At 46.0% G+C, this 23,840-nt stretch overlaps 1 protein-coding gene across 3 annotated transcripts in view; it reads left to right on the forward strand.

Moving 5' to 3' along the window:
* Positions 1 to 13,400, forward strand: part of SUGCT (succinyl-CoA:glutarate-CoA transferase) — an 848,669-nt gene extending 835,269 nt beyond the window's left edge. For 2 of the 3 annotated variants that reach the window (XM_083188510.1, XM_083188511.1), the window contains one exon: positions 13,081 to 13,400. In XM_083188510.1, the coding sequence (XP_083044636.1) occupies positions 13,081 to 13,244 (164 nt within the window). In that variant the 3' untranslated portion in view covers positions 13,245 to 13,400. The remainder of the gene's footprint in view (positions 1 to 13,080) is intronic. The other variant, XM_083188512.1, reaches the window with a different exon arrangement.
* The last annotated feature ends 10,440 nt before the right edge of the window (positions 13,401 to 23,840 follow it).

A 23,840-nucleotide genomic window follows, 5' to 3' on the forward strand; every position in this document is an offset into this window, starting at 1 on the left:
TGTCATATAGTGCGGGTAGAGAGGAGTGGGGTCGAGTCAGGGTCAATAACACATCATCCGCAAACAGCGAGAGTTTGAATTCTGTAGATCCAATCTCCACTCCCTTTATGTCAGCGGAGTTTCTAATTCTGGCAGCCAGGGGCTCTATCACCAGGGCAAAAACCAAAGGAGATAGGGGGCATCCCTGGCGGGTGCCATTAGATAGAGTGAAAGGTTTGGAGAGAATGCCATTTGTCAAGATTCTCGCTGACGGAGAGGAGTAGAGGGCGGATATAGCTGTTAGGAATTCACCTTTTATACCGAATGCTTGCAGAGATTTAAATAGAAAGGGCCAGGATATGCGGTCGAACGCTTTTTCTGCGTCTAGCGCTAAGATCAGGGAAGGGGTTTTCCTACGATTTAAAATTTGAATAATGTCAATCGTGCGTCTTGTATTGTCCCTAGCTTGCCTCCCAGGGATAAAACCTACCTGGTCATAGTGTATCAGGGATGTCAATACTTTGTTTAGTCGATTAGCCAGTATTTTTGCATAGAGCTTGATATCAATATTGAGAAGGGAGATTGGCCTGTAGCTAGAACATTCATGTGGGTTTTTACCTTCTTTGTGGATTAAGATAATTTTGGCTTCTAGCATTGTCGAGGGAAGCTTGGCCCCATGGAGAGCTGCGTTGTATAAGGTGTTCAGGTGAGGGGTTAGTATGTGTGTGAATTTTTTATAATAGGAGGCCGTGAATCCGTCTGGGCCTGGGGCTTTGGATGTTTTTAAGGATTTCAGGGCGCTTATTATCTCATCATCGGAGATGTCTTGGCAGAGTTGTGAGGAGGTATGATCTGTTAGGGACGGGAGATTGGCCTTTTTTAGAAAGTCGTCAATGGCCTCTTGTGATTGGGTGGTAGAAGAGTCGGGACCTTGGATGTTATATAGGTTAGTATAGAATTTCTCAAACTCCCCGCTTATACTGTCCGCCGAGTACGACAGCACTCCTGCCCCATCCTTGATGGCTGGTATGTTGTTGCATGAGTTTTTGGCTTTGAGTCTGGAGGCCAAGAGCTTGTCAGCCTTGTCCCCTTTTTCATAAAAGAGTTGGTTTAATTTTTGAAGTGCTTTTGCCGTACGTTCGGACATATAAGTGGATAAGTCTTGTCTTGCTGTGAGTAGTTGTGCTGAAAGTAATGGGGTGGGGGCAAGTTTATGCTGGATCTCTAGGGTCTGGAGTTTAGAAGTGAGCGTGGACAGATGTTAAACCGATGTTTTTTTATGTCTGGAGGACAGGCTAATAAGATGTCCCCTCAAGACCGCTTTGTGTGCCTCCCAGAGAGTTTGGGGGGAAATGTCTGGGGAGGAGTTAAGTTGGAAGTATTCTATGAGGAGTTTTTTAATTTGGTCTGTATAGGTAGGGTTATGAAGGAGCGAATCATTCAGTCGCCAAGACGATGGTGGGGGGCGGGCGGCTATCGAGGAGAGATCTGCTGAAATTGGGTTGTGATCCGACCAAACCATAGGATGTATGTCGGCTGCTAGGATACTGCGTGAAATATCTCTACTGAGTAGAATCAGATCTATCCTCGAGTAGGTTTTGTGGACTGGAGAATAGTATGTATAGTCTTTGGCTGTAGGATCAATAAGTCGGAAGGAGTCAAATAATAGGTGTTTTTTGAGTAAAGAGAGGAGGGCTCTTGACCCGGGAGAGGGAGTGTTTGCAGAGGAATTAGCGCGCGAGGAACGATCCAGACTGCCATCAAGGACCTCGTTAAAGTCCCCTGCCATTATTATAGAACCTTTAGCGTATTTATCTAATAGGGCGCTAAGTTTATTAAAAAACCGTGCTTGTCGTTGGTTCGGGGCGTAGATATTGACTAGGGTGTAGAGCTCTTGATTGATTTTCCCTATCACAACAAGCCATCTTCCCTCTTTATCTGAAAAAACATTTTCCTGGGTAAATGTGAGATGGGAAGCAATAAGAATAGAGACTCCTCTTTTTTTGTGAGTGGAATCACATGCATGAAATGTGAGGGGGTAAAGTCTGGACTTCAGCTCAGGGTGGGATGATTTTTTAAAATGCGTCTCTTGGAGGAAGACCAAGTCACTCCTGGCATTTTTTAGTGTAAGGAATAGTTTAGTACGTTTGAAAGGGCTATTCAGGCCCTTTACATTGTGGGAATATATTCTAAACGGCATGATGGTGGAAGGAAGAACTATCTGATTGTGCTCATGACGTGCTTCTACTAACTAATGTAGGTGGTATGTACCTGTCAATCAAGGGGAGAGGGCAGGGGCAGGGGATGCAGGGAGTTACTGGGAGTGATGGAAGAAGGTGAGGGGGTAGGAGACCAGATGAAACATTCTCTGGTCCTTTGTGCCGGCCATTGGGGGGAAGGGGACGGTCGAGAGATGACCAGGGCCGGGCAGGGGCAGAAAGCCCCAATGTGGGGTCGTGGCCTGGGGAGTTCTGTGTCATGATGACTTCAAGAGTCACTAAGCAATAAAACTGGCCCGGAGTCTAGGGCAGTAACTAGAAAGATAGAGTGGGAGACAAATCTTACATGGAAGTGCAAAACAATACAGAGTGCACATCAATAATCAGTCATAATAACTAGGTTAAGAACAAATAGAAACAGTAGAAACCCTAAGATACAATGTCTAGAGACACGTTTGGTTTAACTTATGTATCTGAAAACCTACTAACAATGTTAATTCTAACCAACTAACCAAATGAACTAACCAGCTAGCTGACGAGAGAGGAAAAAATAAAAAGAAACATTGAAAACCTGGAGGGTTCCACGTCCGTGTACTCCAGAAATAGATGTTCCAACAATACCGCCGTGAGGTTCATCCTCAGGGAGGGTGGTCAGTTGAGGCAGATTTCTTGGCGGTCGGAGTCTGAGTCCAATCACGGTGAAGGTGCCTTCTGGGAGTGGTTGTGGGGATTGCTGTTGGCGTGGATTGTGCAGTCTGAGCAGCATCAGCAGAAGAGGACGTTGCATTAAGGCCCAAGGTAGTCAAGATCTTCTGGGCTTCGTCTAAGGTCTTGGCAGAGAGGAATTTATTTTGGTGCCATATGAGGATACGGAAAGGGAAACCCCATCTATATCTGATGTTCTTATCTCGGAGAATAGTAGTGATGGGTTTAAACTCTTTACGCTTCGTCAGGGTGGCAGGTGCAATATCTTGATAGATTTGTAAGTGATGTCCCTGAAAAGACACTTTGGGGATTTTACGTACTTCTCTGACGATATCTTCCTTGGCCTGAAAGTAGTGGCAGCGGAGGATGACATCTCTTGGCATAGAAGGGTCCATGGATCTGGGTCGAAGCGCTCTATGCGCTCTATCTAAGAGAAGGTGATCCTCCGGTGTTGTTGGGGAGAGGTGAGAGAATAATTTCTTGATATAGTCATCTAGGGCATGGGCCTCTACCTCTTCTGGGATGCCTCTTATTCGTAAGTTGTTACGTCTTGCCCTGTTTTCCTGGTCCTCTTGTCGGTCTTGTAGGTCCAGTAGTTCTTGTTTTAAATTTTGCAGGTCGGCAGACAAATCATTTTGGAAGGTGGCAATATCATCTACTTTGGATTCTAGATGGTCCGTTCTGTTGCCGATTTCGTTGATATCAGACTTAAGGGAGTTAATTGCCTCTCTGACTTCGGTTTGGACTGCTTGTACAGAGCGACGGGTCTCCTGTACTTCTCGAAGTAGAGAGCGGAGGTCACCCCTGGTCAGGGGGGCGTTGTCAGATTCATCCGAATCAGAGTGTTCCTGGGATGCGCTCAGAACTTTTTTTTGCGACTTGTCTGCCGTAAATGCATATCTACTTAGTGTCTGAGAGGGCTCCACGTTGTCGTGTTTACGCTGGCCCTTAGGCATGACGAAAAGGCCAAAAGGTGTTCTACAGGGGCAGAGGGGTCTGACCAAGACTAATGTTTCAGTTGGAGGGGGTCCTCTTTCTCCCAATCAGAGATATATTTAGCAAGACTCCGGGACAGGCATAGGCCTAGGCTGCCATGGTTCCTGTATCGTGCATAATATCGAGTTTCAAAGTGGCACTTTTACAGGGGGTCAGGTGGTTGTGTACTTGCTGTGGGGCAGGATATATCTCGCTGCGACGTGCAGAGGGGGGTCAGGTACTCCCACTGCTACAAGCTTCCCCCAAAGGTCTCGAGCGGATCCTAGAGACTCCAGACCCCAATAGCCGTGTGGCTGGGCAAGGGCTGTGTGTAATACCCAGGTACCTGGTGGTGTGTTGCGCTTTTGGGGTTTATTCAGGGAGGGGGGCTAGGCCGCAACCTGCAGGATCGCCCGGAGGCTCTCCCCGGCTCCGCGGCACAGGTCAGGCTGCTGGGGAGGGGATGGGGAAAAGGATTATAGGGGGGATGAGGCAGTAGGGAGTTTAGGATGGGCAGATGGAGGGGGATATATTCTCTTTTAGTGAAGAGCCCTCAGAGATGCGTCCTCACGGGATGCCGACCAGGTCATGCCCCCCAGGGTTTTCCCACTTATAATCTTTTAATCACCAGGGTGTTTGGGGAGCCAGGCAGTGCATCGGCTGAATAGAACAGAGATATCAGCCTGTGCCCCCTCCAAGATGGCCGCCGTCTGCTTATATAGGGTGTTGAGCCCGGCGGGGGGGCAGCATAAACAGCCCTCACTGTGGCTCTGTTTGAGAGGGGGTATGCTGGGAGAGCTAGGGGCAGCTCTAAATACCTTTAATGCTCCCCGTCTGGAGCCCCAGCTCGAGCGCTGCGGAACGGCCGGAGGTCCACCAAGATGGCCGCCGCTGTTCTCCTGCAGTGACTGCAGCTAGGAGCTCTTCTCTTCTGGGGCTCCGGCGGCTCGGTTGCGGATGGGAAGCTGTCCGTCAGAGGCTGAGGGGGATCGGGTGGGTGCGCACGTCCTGTATGGCCCACTGTAGCGCTGGGTAGCCGGAAACGTCCCCGGACTGGTGCCTGGAACTCGTCCGCCAGGCCTGCTTCAAAATCGAGGCCGCAGGCTGAGTTGGGGTGAGGGCCGCAACCTGCAGGGAAGGATTGCTCCCTCCCCCGGCTCCGCAGCACAACTCACCGCTGGATGGGTAAGAGCTCTAGGGCTGGGGGTAGTTGTTACAGGTGCTGGGGGACCGGATTTAGGGGTGAAAACTGTAAATATATGCTGTTGTGGAGTGGGAGCTCTGCAAAACGTGACTCTCTCCCTTTCCGTCCAGGCCACGCCCCGATGTCAACCTTTTGTTGTATTGGGGGCAGTTAGGGTAGGAGTTAGAATACTGACTGGGATCTGTTGGGATTTTGAATCCAGGTCTCCACCATATGAAAGTATTTACTGAACTTAATAGTTAACCACTGCTAAATGAGACACGTAAGTCAAAGACAGTGTTGCTGGTGCATACATATATTATTAGTTAGTACATATATCTAATATTATATGTGTACCCCATTCTATCACATTATTTGTGCAGCACGCAAATAGGTTTCAATATAAGGTCTATTTGTTTTATTCTATTTATATAAAAATATTAATACTATCCCTTTGAGTGCCAACGTTGCTCTAAGAGATGTGCAAAATATCTGCCAAAATACCAGTGTCACTCACAGCGACTGTTGTTTTTTTTTGGCATAATATTTAACTGAGCTTCAATTAATTGACTTCAGATCATTTGCCGGCAATAACTTAAGTGATCCGTATTCCTCGACTACAACCCTGGCATCTTTAGTGGATATTTAGGTCATCTCTCACAGCACAATCCTTTTGTGTCTCTTCTTCTTGGATCTCTCACAGCAACATTGGCACTCAAAGGGTTTATAAAATAACTTTTCCAAAGACACAAGTGCGTGCGGTCATCCTTCACTAATGTACTGTGTCTGTCTAGCAGAGAATACACATCACCAGACAAAAAGGACTCCGAAGTGGGACTGTGATAGGGCATTTGGACTGGGAGTTTCACTGGGGCAATGATGAGTAGTATGATGTGAATGATTAAACATTCTCATAAAAGAGCTGCATAATTTGTTGGTGTTATACTATAAATTAAATAGTAATAATTACAATTAATGAGCTAGTGCCCACAGTCCTACTAATCCTCAGCATATGGTTAACAGCTGGGTCAGCAAGTGAGGCCTCCAGTACCCTGAGCTAGTGCTTGCTATAATATCTTCATAACTGAAGGAGTTTGACAGGTGTGACATCATTATATGAACTTTCTAAGAAGATGGATCACAATGCACGCTAGTAATTGGAAACTGGGCATTAGAAGATGTACACAAGTAGAGGGTTGCTTCAGTCTGCATCATTCTAAATGTGCTCCAAAAATCATTATTAAAAGACTATCACATAATTGACTCCATCTGTTCTGCAGGCTGCCTGCAATCAAATTGGTATTTAAAATTATTAAGGATGTGTATTGTCCAAGCAAGAAAGTATGATAACTACTTGTCCAATTATGTACTTGACTTCTAGACGGCTATTACTTGTGTAAGCTTTTCCAGAACCACCTTGAGGCTACATTACATGCACTACACTGAATTGTAATTCCAGAGCAGCTTTGTGCAAAGGACGACAACCTTCTGTGGACTCCGATATGCAGTCAAAATACATTACACTCAATAACGTAGTGGCTGATGCTGATTTTGACTTTAGTTTGTCCTCCAGTTTGTGTAGTGTAATGCTCATATTTGGCACTTGTACCCCATCAGGGCCAAATTAAGGGACTAATGGGCCTGGATCTAAAAATGTTCAAGGGCCTATTATTGGAAGTGGAAAAAGTCAGGCCAATGCCATGTAGTAAGGTAGACCCCATGCACTGGGCCTTATTCCGGTTCGTTTGCAGAAGAAAATTCCTTCTCAAATGGACAAAACCATTTGCACTGCAGTTGCAGAGAGAGTTAGATTTGGGTTGGGTTTGTACTTCAAACTGATATCTATATTGCAGTGTAAAAATAAAGCAGCCAGTATTTACTCTGCATAGAAACAAAATAGCACCCAAATCTAACTCTCCCTGCCCAACCTGCAGTGCACATGTTTTTTCCATTAGAGAGAGAAAATTTGCTTTTGAAAGTGAGTCAGAATCAGGACCACTATATGCACCAATATCTCCCTAAATATATAAAAGTACAAAATTGCATAAATGTGTAAAATAGGAATGCAATTTTATTACTTATGATTCAACCATGTGGATAGCTGGTTGTCATGATGATGACAGGCCTATTATGTGGAGGCCTGGAGCTGCAGCTCCATCCGCCCCATTGTTAATGTGGCCCTGCACTCGATTGCAACTTGAGTGGCTGGACAGGGTAGAAAAGGGTATTCTAACATTGGCTCTGCATTGTAAGGCTGGGTATATACTTGGCTGACGACGCCACCAGCAAATACAGAATCTGTGTGACTGGTTTTAAAGGGTGTGGATACAGAAAGGAACATTGCAGGTTATACCTCTGTAAATCACTCAGGCCCTTATTCTGATCGGATCGGTACGGCCCGCGTGCGGCCGTACCGCCGATGTTTTTACTCTGCACATGCGCAGAGGTGAATCTGCGCATGTGCAGCCCCCTTCGCCGCAGACGGATTTCGTCCGCCGCAAAGGGGGCGTATAGGGGCGTGAGAGGCATCATGCCCTCATTTCCCTATGTGTACGCCCCGCGTTTCATGGGCGTTCCCATGCAAACGCGGGGCGTACGCATGGTAATGAGGCCATGACGCAACTCATGGGGGCGGAAAGCTGACGTCGCCGGATGTCAGCTTTCAGCCCCCATACAAGCTACCACACGGACGATTGTCCGTGTGGTCTCAGCTTGCGGGAGCTGCCGCGGCGTGCGGACCTGCCTTCGATGGTCGACGACCATCGAATGCAGGGGGCAGCTCCCACCATGGTGGAGGCGTAGCCTCCACCATTTTTATGCGGTTCGCCAGCCGTCCGTGTACGGACGGCCGTGGCGAACCGTAGGGTGGGCGGGGATTCGTCTGGTGCGGTCGGAGCCGCATATGCGGCTCGACCGCACCAACCAGAATAAGGGCCCTCAGTTGTCAGACATATCAGGTATACACATCTGTCAGTGCACTTTCCGAAATATCGCTTTTCCCATGTTCAGATATTGCTTAGTGTGTACCTAGCATAAGGATGCCTGTGCGGAGGCGAATGATGTCACTACTATTTAGCGACTTCTGAATGCAGATTTACCTCTGAAGCTAATACTGTAGGTAGTTTTTGAATTGCTCATGCATATATTTTATTACTTTGTATTTGTGTGTATATTGCAGTGTTTTATTGTGTGATGTAGGACGAATACTTTATTTTTGTTTTATAGTTTTATTCCATTTAAACCTAATATCTTTGCATAGCCACCTACTTGCGTATTTTTTTATTGACTCATTATAGATCTGCAAATTTACCTGCTAACACACTCAAAGTCAGCTCCGAAATATGGATCTATGAATTATTACATTGACAAACTGCAGATAACTCAGCCACAAGCTGTTTACTGTATTTGAAGGCATGGTGGTTCTCTTTGTACTGCAAAACACGGAGAACCATTGTTCTTATAAAGAACCTGTGCAGTTGTTGTCCCTTTTGCTAATCAGGTAATTTGTTTTATTATCCATAATCAGTCTAAGGGGAATATTTTCTAATCATTTAGTTTTTAGACCAGATGATTATCAATTGTTATGGCTACTAATCGTGGCAATAACCTTATAGCTCATCCTGATGTACTTTACCTCACCCACAGGGATGGGGCTTAGCAAGGATTGGAATGTGAGAAGTGAAATGGTCTGCTGGCCATGCATGTGTAATGGACATTGCCAGGGTCTGTTACCACAGAATGTAGTCCATACGCAGGGTTGGCCTGAGCCATATTTTTTTGGTAAGCATATATTGATTTGGACACCTCCTACTGGACCTCGCAGCTCACTCCTCACTCCTTCCACTCCCAGAGTTCTTACAAAACACATACTGACCAGATACTGCACACTTCACAGCACCTGACCCGCACCACAGCACCACTTACTGGACCTCCATCTCAGCTCACTCCTCACTCCTCTCCCTCTCAACGCACAAAGCTTTAAAGGCTGAATCCAGCTTCTGCTGCTTGTATAAATCTTGTTTATACACCATTTACAGCATAATATTTTCTCCTGAATGACTGTTTAAGCCTTTGTTGATTTAGTTGCATAATGCCGCCCATACACAGTGCGATGCGCACAGTGCAATTTAAACTAGATTGCATTGCATCCAGTTCAAAACGCATGCAATGTGCTCAAGCACTGTGCATCTTGAACTAGATGGATGCAACCTAGTTCATAAAGTACGGGCAGCACATACTATGTGCTGTGCGATGGGATGTGCGCGGGAGTGTGCATCAGACATATATGATCGGCATTACACTGATGTGTTCCTTAAAATATAGTATTTTAAAATGTTATTTTATCAAATATAGACAAAAAAATTAAGACCGTTTTTTTTCACCAGCAAGTAAGAACCCTTTGTCCTTATAATCACTTTGCTGCAGGGACAAAGTTTTATCGGGTGTTATTCATTTTTTACCTACAGTAGGCCTCCATGGCAAAACTGCAGATCTGGAAAAGCCTCAGCAGTTGGAACTCTTCATCGTGGTGCTGAATGAAGTCTGATACTGTTTTGTGTACATATCCCCATATAATACAGGAACCAGCCTTTAGCTTATGAGCCTGGATTTTTTTATTTTTTCACTATGACTCTGTCCTTGTAGTTATTTGTTATAGTGATAATGAGCCCCAGGTGGATGCTACTACGGTCACTAGTAGAATTTTCCAGGTTACATGATTTTTTTTTAAATATATTGATTCATGTCTTAACAGTGCGGGTTCTGTCATACGGTATCATCACACTATTTACTATTCCTGCTGCTGGACAGCATGCATCACTTTAGCACAGGCATAGCCAAACTTTGGCCCTCCAGCTCTTGTGAAACTACAAGTCCCATCATGCCATGCCTCATTTTTGCTATTAGGGAATGTTAAAACTATGGCAAGGGATGCTGGGATGTGTACTGTCACAATAGCTGGAGGGCCACAGTTTGTCCCTGCAAGCTTTAGCACACATGGAAATGACTCTGATCCATTTCAGCAACTGCCTTTCATTGCTGCTTGCATCAGGTCCTGCTGGACATCTCATTGTATTACTGCTGCTGGCTTGTACACCGCTGTCCAGTAGGGCTGATCAGACTATAGCAATAGGAGTTTTGTAAAGACTCCATAGTCTTTACTGTTACACATACAAAAGGTAAAATATGTAAGTGAGGATACATCAGCGTTCATAGGTTGGTTTATAATTGGTATGAACAGCATCATATATTTTTCTATTTTATGTGTAAGAGCTACCAAAATTATTATTAAATATATGATAAAAACTATATTTTGTTGAACTATTTCATTTTACATCTCCCTCTTTGTAAAAAAAAGGGCAATTATTAATACATTACTGTAATTTATTTTGGTTTTTAACCCTTTGCAGTCCACTTTTTTTTATTTGCAATTTAAACAGCCTGGTTTAAAGGAATTGTAATTTTTTTTTATTTTATTTTTTAATGGTCTACATTGAATGTTGAACGATGTTAATGTTCTTATCTTAAAGTGGCTCACCATTGGATCTGATGCTAGCGCTAGGGCTGTTGAGCCTGACTAGATGTTGGACCTGAAAGGGTTAAAGTCCAATTTTCATCATTTTAAATTTGCTTTTCATTCTCCACAACAATTTTCTCCTTTATCTAAATACTTGTAAAATGTTGGTAAGTCTCATAGTCTGCAAGATAGTGTCATTCTTAGGTGACCCTTAAATTAGTCACACAAAAGCCAGTAACTGGTAAACGTGTGTTGGCTTGGCTAGTACCGGTATGTTATTTAGCATTAAACAAGTAACATAAAGTTAAACATTTAACAACATTTTCTTTCCAATTAAATGCTGAAAATGCAAGCTGTGTTTTTTTATTATAAAAGAGAAGCCTTTCACTATAATATAGCTTATTCTTGATTGCATCAACAGTATTCATGACTTCAGGGAATGAGGTCTATCATGGGGGTTCTTACTAACAAAGTTGTTTTATACCAAGGTACTGTAAAACATATTTTGCAGAAACCACATTGGCTTTCGTTCTCATAGCCTTGCTGACCAGGTTCCTTCACAAAGGTGTTCTCTGTTTATCATGTAGCATTACTTACAGCCAAAGAAACAACACATTCAGTATATGGGTGAACAGAAGCTAATATGTATAAAACATAATTTACAACTTGATGCTTAATATAGCCTTAGATAGTAGTTATTCTTTGCTTGTTTCAAAATCTCTACACTCTACAGATCATTTACTACGTATGTACAGTATATGCTGCATTTTGTATATGTTTCTATTTAAGTTGCTTTCACGCTAATAAGGTTAATCTAATATTTACCACATTAGATGGGTCCTACATACTTTCACTGCTAGACTCTCTTGAATTGTATTATTGTCTGGGCAGCATGCGAACAAATAGCACTGTTGAAAAAGTTTCAAGAATAGTTTTGTGACCTAATAAAACACAAACCACAGAATTGTTACCAGGAAAATGCTTGTAGGTGATTGATTAGTTCTATGGCCTGACCAGTTTGCTTGGCAAAGTCTCCCTAAAATGCTACAGGCAAACAGTTTAGCTTGTTTTAAATGACCTCAAAACTGTCAAGGCCTTGTGGAAGTTGCTGGGTGCACAATGAGCCTTTTGAAGAGAGTTCTCAAGAGAGATTTTATTTACAGGTTTCTACCATGTATTATATAATTATTCCATGTCTCATCTAAAGAGATACTTTTATTTGTATTCATAGAAATTAAAATAACAGATGAACACATACAGTAGATGCTGCTTATATGGGATAATGTACCGACATCTGTGAATATCAGAAGTCAGTGAGGTTTTCTGTCTTTAACCATCTACTGTAACTAGGTGCATTATTTCCTATAAAACTTCTGACATGTTTTTGAGAAAGAAATGGACCAGTTTTGCATTTCCAGTGTACTAATACTAATCTGATTAGTGCAACATGACTGGTGCCCTGGGAAAGCCACTATATTGTATACGAGCCAGATCCCCCTCCTGCAGGCAGCACTTACATGCTGGAGTTGACCATTCTGACTGTGTACACTGGCTGTGACCACAGAAACCAATAGGAAGCTATTGGTCAGCCACAAACATTTACCATTGGCAGGCCTCTTGCCGCTGACTCCCATGGGAAGATAACATTGACTGAGGCCAGGCACATGGATGGTGGTGATGGTACTGTGGGTGGTATAATCTAAATATGGTAGAGAAAGAGAATAAAGAAGTAGATATTTACACTATTGTATGAACAACTATTATTTGTTTTACATATGGGATCATCTTAAATGGACAGTGTGGCAGGCTGACAGCTTCAGTTTTTCATGTTTTTATTATTAAGCAAGTAGAATAATTAATGTGATTGCAATGAAAATACTAAAATGTAAAAATGTTTTGCGTATATGATAAAACATCTATTTCAATGAATAATGGACACTCTACTCTGAGATCAAAAACTATAGTAGGGTATATTTATGTGGATATACAGATATTCCCACCATCTCATTGCATTATAGATTGGCTTTGCATTACATTCCAACCCACCTATCCTTTCCATAATAGTTTCTTCTTTAGCATCCGTTCAACATCAGCTACTGATACTCTTCTGATCACTACTACTACTTTACTACTACTGCTATACTACCACTACTACTACACTATTAAATTACTACTACTGCTATACTACTACTCCTACACTATTAAATTATTACTACTGCTATACTACTACTCCTACACTATTAAATTACTACTACTCTACTACCACTACCACCACCACTATAGTACTACTAACATCACTACTATAACACTACTAACACTACTATACTACTACTACTACTACTACTATACTGCTACTACTACACTAATATACAGTACTAATACTACTACTACTACTACTGCTATACTAATACTACTACTGCTGCTACTACTGTATCTCATGTTTTTTATGATTTCAGTACTAGAATTAGAAAGAAATATAATGCATTTTTTTTTTATATCTGTAGGTCCTGCGGTAAGATTCAATGAATTCAACATGTCGGTTCCGAGTCCGCCTCCTGTGATAGGGCAGCACACAGCTGAAGTTTTGAAAAGCCTATTAGAATATAAAGACGACTATATCGATGAACTGCAGAAGATGAATACAATTTATCAAAATGTGATCCAATGATGTCAGAACATTGATAAAGTTAGGCTTTTGTAGAGTTAAGCTCTACAAGAACAATAATAAGGAAATGATCTTGGATATATGTTTAATCTAAAGTTTGTTGCTCCAAATTATATTTTTCACTAAACTAAACTTAATTAAAATAAAGTACATTAACAATTTCGACTGTTCTTTCAATTGTAGGAATAAGTTGTGGGTGACATAGAGAAAGTTAGCTCTTCTATTGTGATGAGCTGAGGTCATCATCCAATCTTGTGACTCTCAGTTTTATGAATCCTAGTGTCGTAGTGTAGCAGTATGTGGTGGATGCACATTAAATGCCTGGGTTCTTTGAATACGTACCAACTTTCTGGCTGCTCCATGCAGGAGGGAGCAGCCAGGTAGGTACAACAGGGAGCAGAGCCTCGTCTTGGGTGGATTGTGCGAGGGCATTGATGATTGATTGCATGTTTGAAGGCTTTCCCTGTGTTATATAATGCTTAGATTACCGGCATTGTAAATGAGGGTTTGGTTTATGATTTAACTTGAATCTCAACATCTATCTCCCCAGGCTGCCCACTTTCAAGGATAGGTGCAGGATGCTGTGTGTTTGTGTGAGTGTGGCCAGCTCCGTGAGATGCCTACATTTCTTGGGGCCTGGGAGTACCATTTGAATTTTGGTAGCCTCCTAGCTGATCCGGGAAAGTTTTGCCACATGAATAACTTATGGCTATTATACAGGAGGAAGCCATGGCTGATATACTTTGTATAAAGAGAAGGCCTTGGCTTCCACATTGTTGGTATGAGAGTTGTATTGGCTGCTATGTGACACTCAATGCTACACTATGAGTGGGAAGGGTAACCATATTGGCTTGTATACCGTGTTAGGGTCACTGGCTGCTGTGAGACAATAGTGCTGGTTTAATAAAGTGGAATACCTGCTCTAAGGGCCTGATTCAGAGCTGGTTGCAGATTAGCAAAATATAGCAAATTTACAACCCTCTCACAGGGCAAGGCTGTCCCGCATGCCGTGCACATTGCTGAAGTGCATGCAAAGCACTTGAACGTGACCGGCAGCTCGCTGGCTGCAATGCCAAGCTACAAAGACAGGTGCATGCTGGCCATGTTTAGGGTCGCAGCGGCTGCGTGTGACGACACAGAGCTGCCGCGGCCCTCCCCTGAACGGCATGGACAAGCCTGTGTTTTCTAGGCCTTTCATAGAAACCGCTGTGTCCTGACCCAGCAATGTCACATCACTGCCCCTTATGTGTCTACGCAGCCCCTCATAGGAACTAAAACTGCGATCACCAGCCGATCTGCGATTTTTGGCAACTGCTTATGGGTCTGAATCAGACCCTAAATACTCTAGGTCATTTTAGCTATACAAATATGGGAGAAATCTATAAGTATCGATAAAAGGTGTCTATAATTTCCCATGTATACAAAAATTTCAATTAAGATTCTCCCCATTATATAGGCGGGATACATACGGATTAGAAAAAGGTAAACCAAAAGGTGTCTTTCTAAAAGTGGCTGCTTAGGGAGGGAACATCTGAAATACCTTAATAAAATTCACAGCGAGAAACAAGAAGACAAGAAGCAGCGGTAATAAATGGAAATATACATTTAGATTGAATAAATAAACTTATATAGCGGGATTGTCTGTATAAAATTAATAGCACATTTATTAAATATACACATAAAAAAGATAATAAAATAATCTCTAGAAACAGGCGGTGGAAAGTCACGTGTGAACGCTCACAATTTATTAGATGCACTCGCATCCCCTTTAGGGCATATTGATGGGATTAGCAGTCCTCAATAAGCATTCCATTTGGCTGTTTAAATGTAGCACTTGGATTTATGCACACATATGCTCACTGCTGGAGGATTTAGTTGAGATCTCAATGAAGCTGGTGTCCAGTGGTCCTCACAATAGCACGGATGTGATGGTATGTATCTGCTGGAGGAAGAGCAATGAAATTGAAGATGGAGCCCATTTAGGGGGTAGGCAATCCAGGATCACAGCTGTTGATCCCTCCTGACAGCCGTAATCCTGGCCCATTTGCGGTTTGATCGACAACAGATCAGCAGGCTGGATTCAAAGTCCCGCCTGCTGATCTGTGAAAAGGGGGAGTGGCCACAAAAACAGCTGTGGATTGTTGATCTGTGGTTGGGATCGCGACAATCCACGGCCGTTATCGGCATAACGGGCCCGACCCATTCTAAAGTCAGGCTCCTTCTGCCGTGATTCCTCTTCAATGCTGTTGCTAAAGACAGCATTGAATAGGGCCCCGCTGCTATTTCCTGAGTCGGAAATAGCGGCGGGACATTGCATACCTCCCCCGTAGTGTCCCCACTACATTGTGGTGGAGGAAGAATAAACACATGTATGCCATCAGTAATGCTGGTATAATAATGATGCCGTCGTGGAAGGGGAAATGTGTGCAGAATCTCTGTGACTGTCCTTTTCACCAATGCATTTTGCTGTGTCCCTACAGCTTTATATGGCTGACCAGCATTTGGGATGCCGATGCCAGGCATCGGGAAGGATGGATTCCCAATAGGGGTCAGGTAAGTAGAATACACTTGTGGGTTTACAAAACTGTAGATGTTGCCAATATAAACCAATTCGATTCTACTTATCTTTTATCTAGCACCTTCTAGAAGATACTATCCAGAATTTGATTTGTTGCTGCAGTACAGTATGTGCAACATCTCTAATTTTGTAATCACACACTTTTGTAAATATACTCACTGATGTTTGGCGCTAGCATTCTTGATTCATGAAATATATTGCCTAAAAAGTTTCTGACTCTGGAGCTAATGTAGAATTACAGTAGGTGCATTTTAGAAAAATCTCAGTTGCAAAATGTTCCTGAAAACAGACTTATTTTGTGTAGGTTACAGAGCTGGTCACATCGTAACTTGTGTATAGCTCTGCATGTGTAACATATTATATTTACCAGTTTTGAACCAGAAGAAAACAGAACTACTGTATGTGAAAAAACAGTTGTATGTGAAAGATGTGGCTTCACAGTGCTGCAAGTATATGCTAAAATGTCCAATAAGTACAAACTATAGTGCTTTCATGAAATGTTATATCAGTGCTGTATTTATGGAAAAATAAGTCCATGAGCATACCTCCCAACTGTCCAGCTTTTCACGGGAAGGGCAACGAAATGACTGCATAGGCATGTAGTGTATTAAACATGCTGAAGCAGGGGTGGACTTAGGGAAAGCATGTGACTCGGAGTAGCCAATAAGGCCATAGGGATTCGCAGGTTAGCTGGGATATTAGGAGTTGAAGTGGGAGGAGTCGGCCTCTCTTCTCAGGAAAATTGAGGTGAGTGGATGTGCGTTTGTGGTCCTCTTACCTGTGTGAATCCTGTGAAGTTTTTGGCAGTGTGTGTTGTGGTAGTTGAGGTAATTCTTGCTTGAGTGTGTGCTGTTTCCCTGCTGCCATGCCCAGGTCCGCTCCTCAGCGTCCCAGGCGTGCTGCGAGGCGGCCAGCCCGCTTTGTGAGTGAGGAGGTCGCGGGCCCTGCTGAGAGTGAAGCCCCGATGCCTGCTGGGGTCTCTGCTGCTACCGCCTCTGGCCCTGTTCGTGGCCAGGCGGCGGTCGCTGGTCCTGGAAGGAGGGCAGCGGCTGTTTGCTTGGCTGCGGGTGGTCAGGGGAGAGGTCGCGGCACAGCCGCGTCACGCGGCAGGCGCGCTGACATAAGAGGCGCTCGTCGCAGTGCTGCGGCGTTCCCCTCAGCTGCGGCTAGCACCGGCTCTGCCACAGGCGCGGCAGCCATTATCATCTGCACAGCGGCGAAGGTCTGAGCGCGGTGTAATGGCGGCTAGGCCGGTTGGCGCACGTGGGCGGGGCGGCGCTGATAGCAGGGCTGCTGTGGCAGGGAGAGCTGCTGCGAGGCAGGGACAGGCACAAGCTGATGCAGGTGTGGCGGCCGGGCCTGCTCCTGACCCTGAAACCCCTTGGTATGGTTACAGGCCTTCCTGGGAGAGACAGGAGCCAGATTCCTTGAGAGATGGCAGAGCCCCTGGGGCAGCAGGTCGGGGCCAGGGCAGGGGGAGGGCATCAACCCGCGGCGGTCGCCATGGGGCTGATTCAGCTGCTGAGGTGACTAGCGGTGATGCTCCCTCTGCATCTTTCGACCCGGCTTTGCTGTCGGCGGCTTTGTCCTCTATGGCAGGTGCACTTGCTCCCTTGCTGGAGGGCAGGCCTGAAAGGGGAAGGGGTGCTGGTAGCAGCAGGCAGGAGGTGTTTGAGCCCATACCTGGCTGCTCTGAGTTTGTGAGAGCATTTGGGGGTTTGCAGACTCCTGTAGTGGCTGGGGGAGAGAGTGGTCTTGATGATGCTGTGCCTGGTCCTTCACGCAGTCAGCCCAAGCGCAATAGGCGCTCGCGGTCCCCGAGGCCCCCTTCTTCTGTGCCCACAGGCGGTATTGCTGCTGGTCGGAGGCAAAGGAAGAGAGTGGAGACTGTCGACTTGGTGGACACAGATGTCGACGACAACGATGATGATGTCACTTGGGAGGAGCAGCCTGGGACATCAGGTGAGGGTTCCTCAGATGACAAAGGGGGGGTCACATGCAGGCTCTTCCTCCGGGGGTTCCCATTCTTCGTGCTACTCCTCCTCTTCCTCCTCTTCCTCCCCACCGGGCTCTGATGAGGGTAGTACAGCAAAAGCCCGCAAGAGGGCTGCTAAATATGCTAAAAAGGAGGCTGGGAAGCGAGCTAAGGGTGACAAGCGCCTGGCTTCAATTTCCAGGAGAGAGAGGAAGCGTAGGAACCTACCTAGCGTGGTTCATTGTGATTATACGGCGGTTCTCCGGGGCCTTCGTGAAAGTTGCAGGAAGAAAATCCAGAAAGGCGACTTTGTGGATTTATTTAGTTTGACGGATGAAGCCAAGAAAGCCCATAAGGCTGCAAAAGCAAAAGGGGGAGTAGGTTCTGACGCTTTCAGATCTTATGATAATTGGTTGTCTGGGTTTTGTGTATTTGCTGCATGCTATTTGGAGGATAGGCCAGAGGAGCATATGAATATCATTCGCTATATTCATATGGTCCATGATATGTACAGAAGGTACGGTGGGGTGGCATGGAGGAAGTACGACGAACAGTTCAGACGCAAGCAGGATTGCTTGCACATAATAGATTTTGGCTGCAAGGATGTTGAGGTCTGGATGGAGGTTGCCAGGGTTCATACGAAGGTTACGGAGAGTGGACGCCCACCTGCGGCTGCGGCCCCTCCAAGCCATGCACCTCAGAGGGCTATCACGGATAGCTCAGCAGCTAAGCGTTTCCCACCTGGGGTAAATCATTTGCGCCTGGGGCAGCTAGAGGGAAGTGTTTTGCATTTAATAATTCCTTCTGCAACATGGGGCAGTGTTGCCGTTACAAGCACATTTGTATCACTTGCTCTGGTAATCACCCTGCATCCAGCTGCTTTTGAGGGGGCCGCCCCTCCAGAGGGGCGGGCTCAGCAGCTACCAATAGGCCCCCCTCCACAGGCTCTGCTCGCTAGGGCTTTAACACCAGTTTGTGTTGAGGCCATGTCTCCATGGCTTCGTAGTTACCCAGACAGAGAAGCTGCGATGTTTTTGTTTAAAGGTTTTTCTGAAGGTTTTAGTTTGCCAGTTAAGGGTGAAGTGGGGACTTTTAGGAACTTGCAATCTGCAAGATCCCTTGCTTCAGAGAGAAGGTCTCTAAAGAGGTACGATTAGGTCGCATGGCTGGCCCCTTTTTGGCCCCTCCAATAGCGGACATGATCATTTCGCCTGTCGGGGTGGTTCCTAAGAAGGATCCGGGTAAGTTTAGGTTAATCCAACACCTGTCCTATCCAGTTGGGTTTTCAGTTAACGACGCCATTCCATTTGAATGCTGTTCGGTGACTTACCAGTCCTTTGATGATGCACTCGCGATGGTCTGATCTTTTGGGCCGGGAGCCCTTATGGCGAAAATTGACATAGAATCGGCCTTCCGCCTTTTGCCTTTACATCCCAATGCTTTTAGGTACATGGGCTTCCGCATGGGGGACGAATACTTCATTGACAAATGTTTGCTGATGGGGTTTTCAGTTTCCTGTGCATTCTTCGAGAGGTTCAGTACCTTTTTCCATTGGTGCGTGGAGAGGTCCTTGGGATTGAGCGGGATCGCTCACTATCTCGACGACTTCCTCTGCGTGGGACCTGCAGGCTCTGATCAGTGCGAGTGCATCTTGTCCAGCATAAGGGGCATTTTTTCTAAATTCGGTGTACCCATTGCAGAAGAAAAGACCGAAGGGCCTACGACCTGCCTGTCTTTCTTGGGGATCCAGATTGATACAGGTGCAGGTTGTTGTTGTTTACCTCGGGACAAGGTGGAGAAGCTGAGACAGGCCATTGACCAGTGCAGGGGGGCTCGCAAGGTTACATTGCGTCAGGCGCTATCTCTTCTAGGGCAGCTTAACTTTGCTTGCAGAAATATACCAATGGGACGGTTGTTTTGTCGCAAGCTGGAGCGTTCCACTGCTGGAGTTAAAAGAGCTCACCACTTTGTGCTCCTGTAAACAGAAATTAAGCGTGACCTTGTCATTTGGTCCTCGTTTTTAGAGGATTTCAATGGCATTCGCATTTGGTTGGCTCCGGTGGTGGATAGCTCCAGGTTGCAACTCTTCCCTGACGCTGCGGGTTCCACAGGCTTCGGGTGCTATCTAGACGGGAGCTGGTGCGCAGAGGCTTGGCCTGAGGATTGGCTGAGAGAAGGCCTTAACAGAGATATGCTGCTTCTTGAACTTTTTCCGATCATGGTGGCAATTGAAATCTGGGGTCCTCGCTTGGCGAATCGCGGTGTACTTTTCTGGTGTGACAATTTCAGCGTTGTCCACGCAATTAATAACCAGAAGGCTAAATCTATCCTGGTTTTGCGGGTTATGGGGCAGCTGTCACTACAGTGTTTGTGGTTTAACATCTTATTCAAGGCGAAACACATGCCTGGCGCGCAGAATGAGGTTGCAGATGCGCTTTCCAGATTTCAGTGGGAGCGTTTCAGGAAGCTTGCTCCAGGGTCTGATGCTTTTGGTGTTTCGTGCCCTCTTTATGTTTGGCAGGTCATCAGGCCGGAATGGAGGGGCTAGCCGAGCTGTCGGTAGCGTCAGCTACACTTAGGAAGTACCGCCAGGCTTGGTCGGAATGGGAAGCTTTCTCTGGAGGGTCTGCGCAGCCAGGTAGGCGAGGGCAGAAACTTCTGCTATCTTTTCTCTGGAAACTTTACAACTCAGGCAAATCCAGGGTGGTAGCAGTTAGTTACCTGGCAGGTATAGCGTTCTTTGCTCAGCTAAAGGGGTTCCCTGACTTTACCAAGGGGTTTCTAATACGAAGAGCCATGAAGGGCTGGCTGCGTAAAGCCCCTGTGGCCTCCCTTCTGTTTTAGATAAGATAGTTTGCTATGCTGAGTCCGCATTTGAGACTTTGTTGTTTCGTTTGGCTTTTTCAGTTGCATTTCACGGGGCGTTAAGAATACTTGAGCTGGTTGCTCCTTCTAAACACAGGGATTCCTGTTTGCTGGCATCAGACGTGCGGTTGGATGAGCAGGCGCTTTGGTGCAGGATCCGTCGCTCAAAAACAGATCAGTAAGCGAAAGGAACGTGGGTGTCAATGCCTTCTGTGTTGCCAGTATCTATCTGCCCAGTAGCCTTGGCAGGGCAGTATGCGCTGGTGAGGCCAGATTCTGATGGGTCGTGGCTGTTGCACTATGATGGTCTACCTTTGACCAGGTACCAATTTTGCTGGATGATGAGGCGTTGTTTGGAAGGCTTGGGTTTGGCACCAGGGGACTTTGGCACCCATTCCTTTAGAATAGGCGCGGCGTCATCGGCAGCTAGAGCTGGGTGGCCGGCTAGAGACATCAAAGCCTTGGGTAGATGGCGCTCTGCGAGCTATAGAAAGTACATTCGTCCGCATCTATTGCCCTGCTAGTCTGTGTGTGTTTGGTTTCCAGCTGTTTGGTTGTACTCCTATGTTACCCCAGCCCTTCTGTTTCCTACTCGGGGATTAGCTACGCTCTGTTGTTGGGCCAGCGTCCGGAGTTTTCACGCTTTTTTGCCTGACCTGACGGACTGAATTCGGCTTATTAATTCGGCTAAACTGGCTTTCAATTAAGAGTCCCTCAGCAGGTTCAGACGTTTTTTTCTCCGGCCGAGTAATCCCTTTCTTTCCGATACCCCTTTCCACTACCTTTCCCTCCCTATGTGAGATTTCTTACCTACTGTGTCTAGGAGTGGCTTCAATTGTGAATTGAAGCAGTTCTACCGCACCAAATTTGTGCACCATGAAATTTTTTCTTTTGGCAGATCCTCCCATAAAATGTACATTCCTGTCCTTGTAAAGAATCCATATTAATCCCTCATATTCAAGTTTTCCTTTAGGTGTGGGCCTCGATAACATCAAGGTGTGGGTTGTAGGTCATTCATTTGTCCATTGGGCGGGTAGGTTAGTAGCCTCAGGTGAAGGTCCGGTGGTGGTTGGTTGCCAGCGTGTGCGTTGGCTTGGAGTGAGGGGGATGTCCTGGCGTGAGCTAAGGGCTTTTCTCCTGGTGAATATGAAGAACTATGGTTTGCCAGAAGTTTTGGTACTTCATTTGGGTGGCAATGACCTGGGGAAAATGTCCCAACTGGAGTTACGGGCCCTGATCCTGGGTGATCTGGCCGTTATTAAGGCCGCATGGCCTACTTGCACCTTGGTATGGTCATTCATAGTTCCCCGCCTGTGTTGGAGAGGCGCCAGGGACTGTCGTGCAATTGACGAGGCCAGGAAAAAGCTGAACTCAGCTGTGGCTCGTTGGGTTCTACAAGCTGGGGGTGCGGTGGTACCACATGAGAGGATTAGGTTTAGGTATCACCAGCTATATCGGCCTGACGGGATACATCTTGTCAAGGCTGGTTTGTGGATATTTGTGGAGGATCTGTTGATCGTGGTAGCTTCGGTGTTATAGTATGGTGGCGGGGCGGGGTCTCCGGGACCGGAGCCCCGCTTTGGCGGGAAAGAACGGCAAGTTCATAGATTTTAGATTATTTCTTAAGTTTTGTTAGTTGCGGAGTTGGCTTGTTTTTCGGTGCGCTCGCCTCTCATTGGCTTAGGCCTTTCGCTGGATTACCCGCTCGGGGACTGCGAACCCACCCGGATGGGTGGGTAGTCAATGTTGTAGGTTGAGTGGATACCGTTTTTCTGAGTTAGGCTGATTTCCGCTAGTTAGTTTGGGGGGTGGAGCTTAACAATTTTAGCCGTTCTTTCTGGCCACCATAAAATAACCAATAAAATTAATCAAACTTCAAATTAGCTTAAAGACTAAATAAACTCAGCTAACATTTTCTGCCAAACCTATGTCTCCGAGTCTTTATTTTAGATAAGTCTATGTAGAAGTGTAAGCACATATTTACATGCTTGCTAGAGGTCACATATCTGCTGATAGAATGTTTACGTCTTTTGAGACACTGCCGTGTCACACCCGGAGCTGGCAGTGTCCTGCGCATGCGCACAGTGTCTATTCCTGCAGCCAGAGGGCCTGGGGGCATGGTTAGCAGCTCATAGAGTCCCTGGCCTGGCACCCACAGCGGCAAAAATGGGGGCGTGGTCTTGCAGGAGCACCACAAGTATAGGCCGCACTCCTTGCCGCCACACACACACACAGTGACCCACCTTAGGAAGTACCGCCAGGCTTGGTCGGAATGGGAAGCTTTCTCTGGAGGGTCTGCGCAGCCAGGTAGGCGAGGGCAGAAACTTCTGCTATCTTTTCTCTGGAAACTTTACAACTCAGGCAAATCCAGGGCGGTAGCAGTTAGTTACCTGGCAGGTATAGCGTTCTTTGCTCAGCTAAAGGGGTTCCCTGACTTTACCAAGGGGTTTCTAATACGAAGAGCCATGAAGGGCTGGCTGCGTAAAGCCCCTGTGGCCTCCCTTCTGTTTTAGATAAGGTAGTTTGCTATGCTGAGTCCGCATTTGAGACTTTGTTGTTTCGTTTGGCTTTTTCAGTTGCATTTCACGGGGCGTTAAGAATACTTGAGCTGGTTGCTCCTTCTAAACACAGGGATTCCTGTTTGCTGGCATCAGACGTGCGGTTGGATGAGCAGGCGCTTTGGTGCAGGATCCGTCGCTCAAAAACAGATCAGTAAGCGAAAGGAACGTGGGTGTCAATGCCTTCTGTGTTGCCAGTATCTATCTGCCCAGTAGCCTTGGCAGGGCAGTATGCGCTGGTGAGGCCAGATTCTGATGGGTCATGGCTGTTGCACTATGATGGTCTACCTTTGACCAGGTACCAATTTTGCTGGATGATGAGGCGTTGTTTGGAAGGCTTGGGTTTGGCACCAGGGGACTTTGGCACCCATTCCTTTAGAATAGGCGCGGCGACATCGGCAGCTAGAGCTGGGTGGCCGGCTAGAGACATCAAAGCCTTGGGTAGATGGCGCTCTGCGAGCTATAGAAAGTACATTCGTCCGCATCTATTGCCCTGCTAGTCTGTGTGTGTTTGGTTTCCAGCTGTTTGGTTGTACTCCTATGTTACCCCAGCCCTTCTGTTTCCTACTCGGGGATTAGCTACGCTCTGTTGTTGGGCCAGCGTCCGGAGTTTTCACGCTTTT

This window comes from Crinia signifera, chromosome 5 (assembly GCF_055691185.1).
Source record: "Crinia signifera chromosome 5, ASM5569118v1, whole genome shotgun sequence".
In the NCBI taxonomy this organism is placed as follows: domain Eukaryota; kingdom Metazoa; phylum Chordata; class Amphibia; order Anura; family Myobatrachidae; genus Crinia; species Crinia signifera.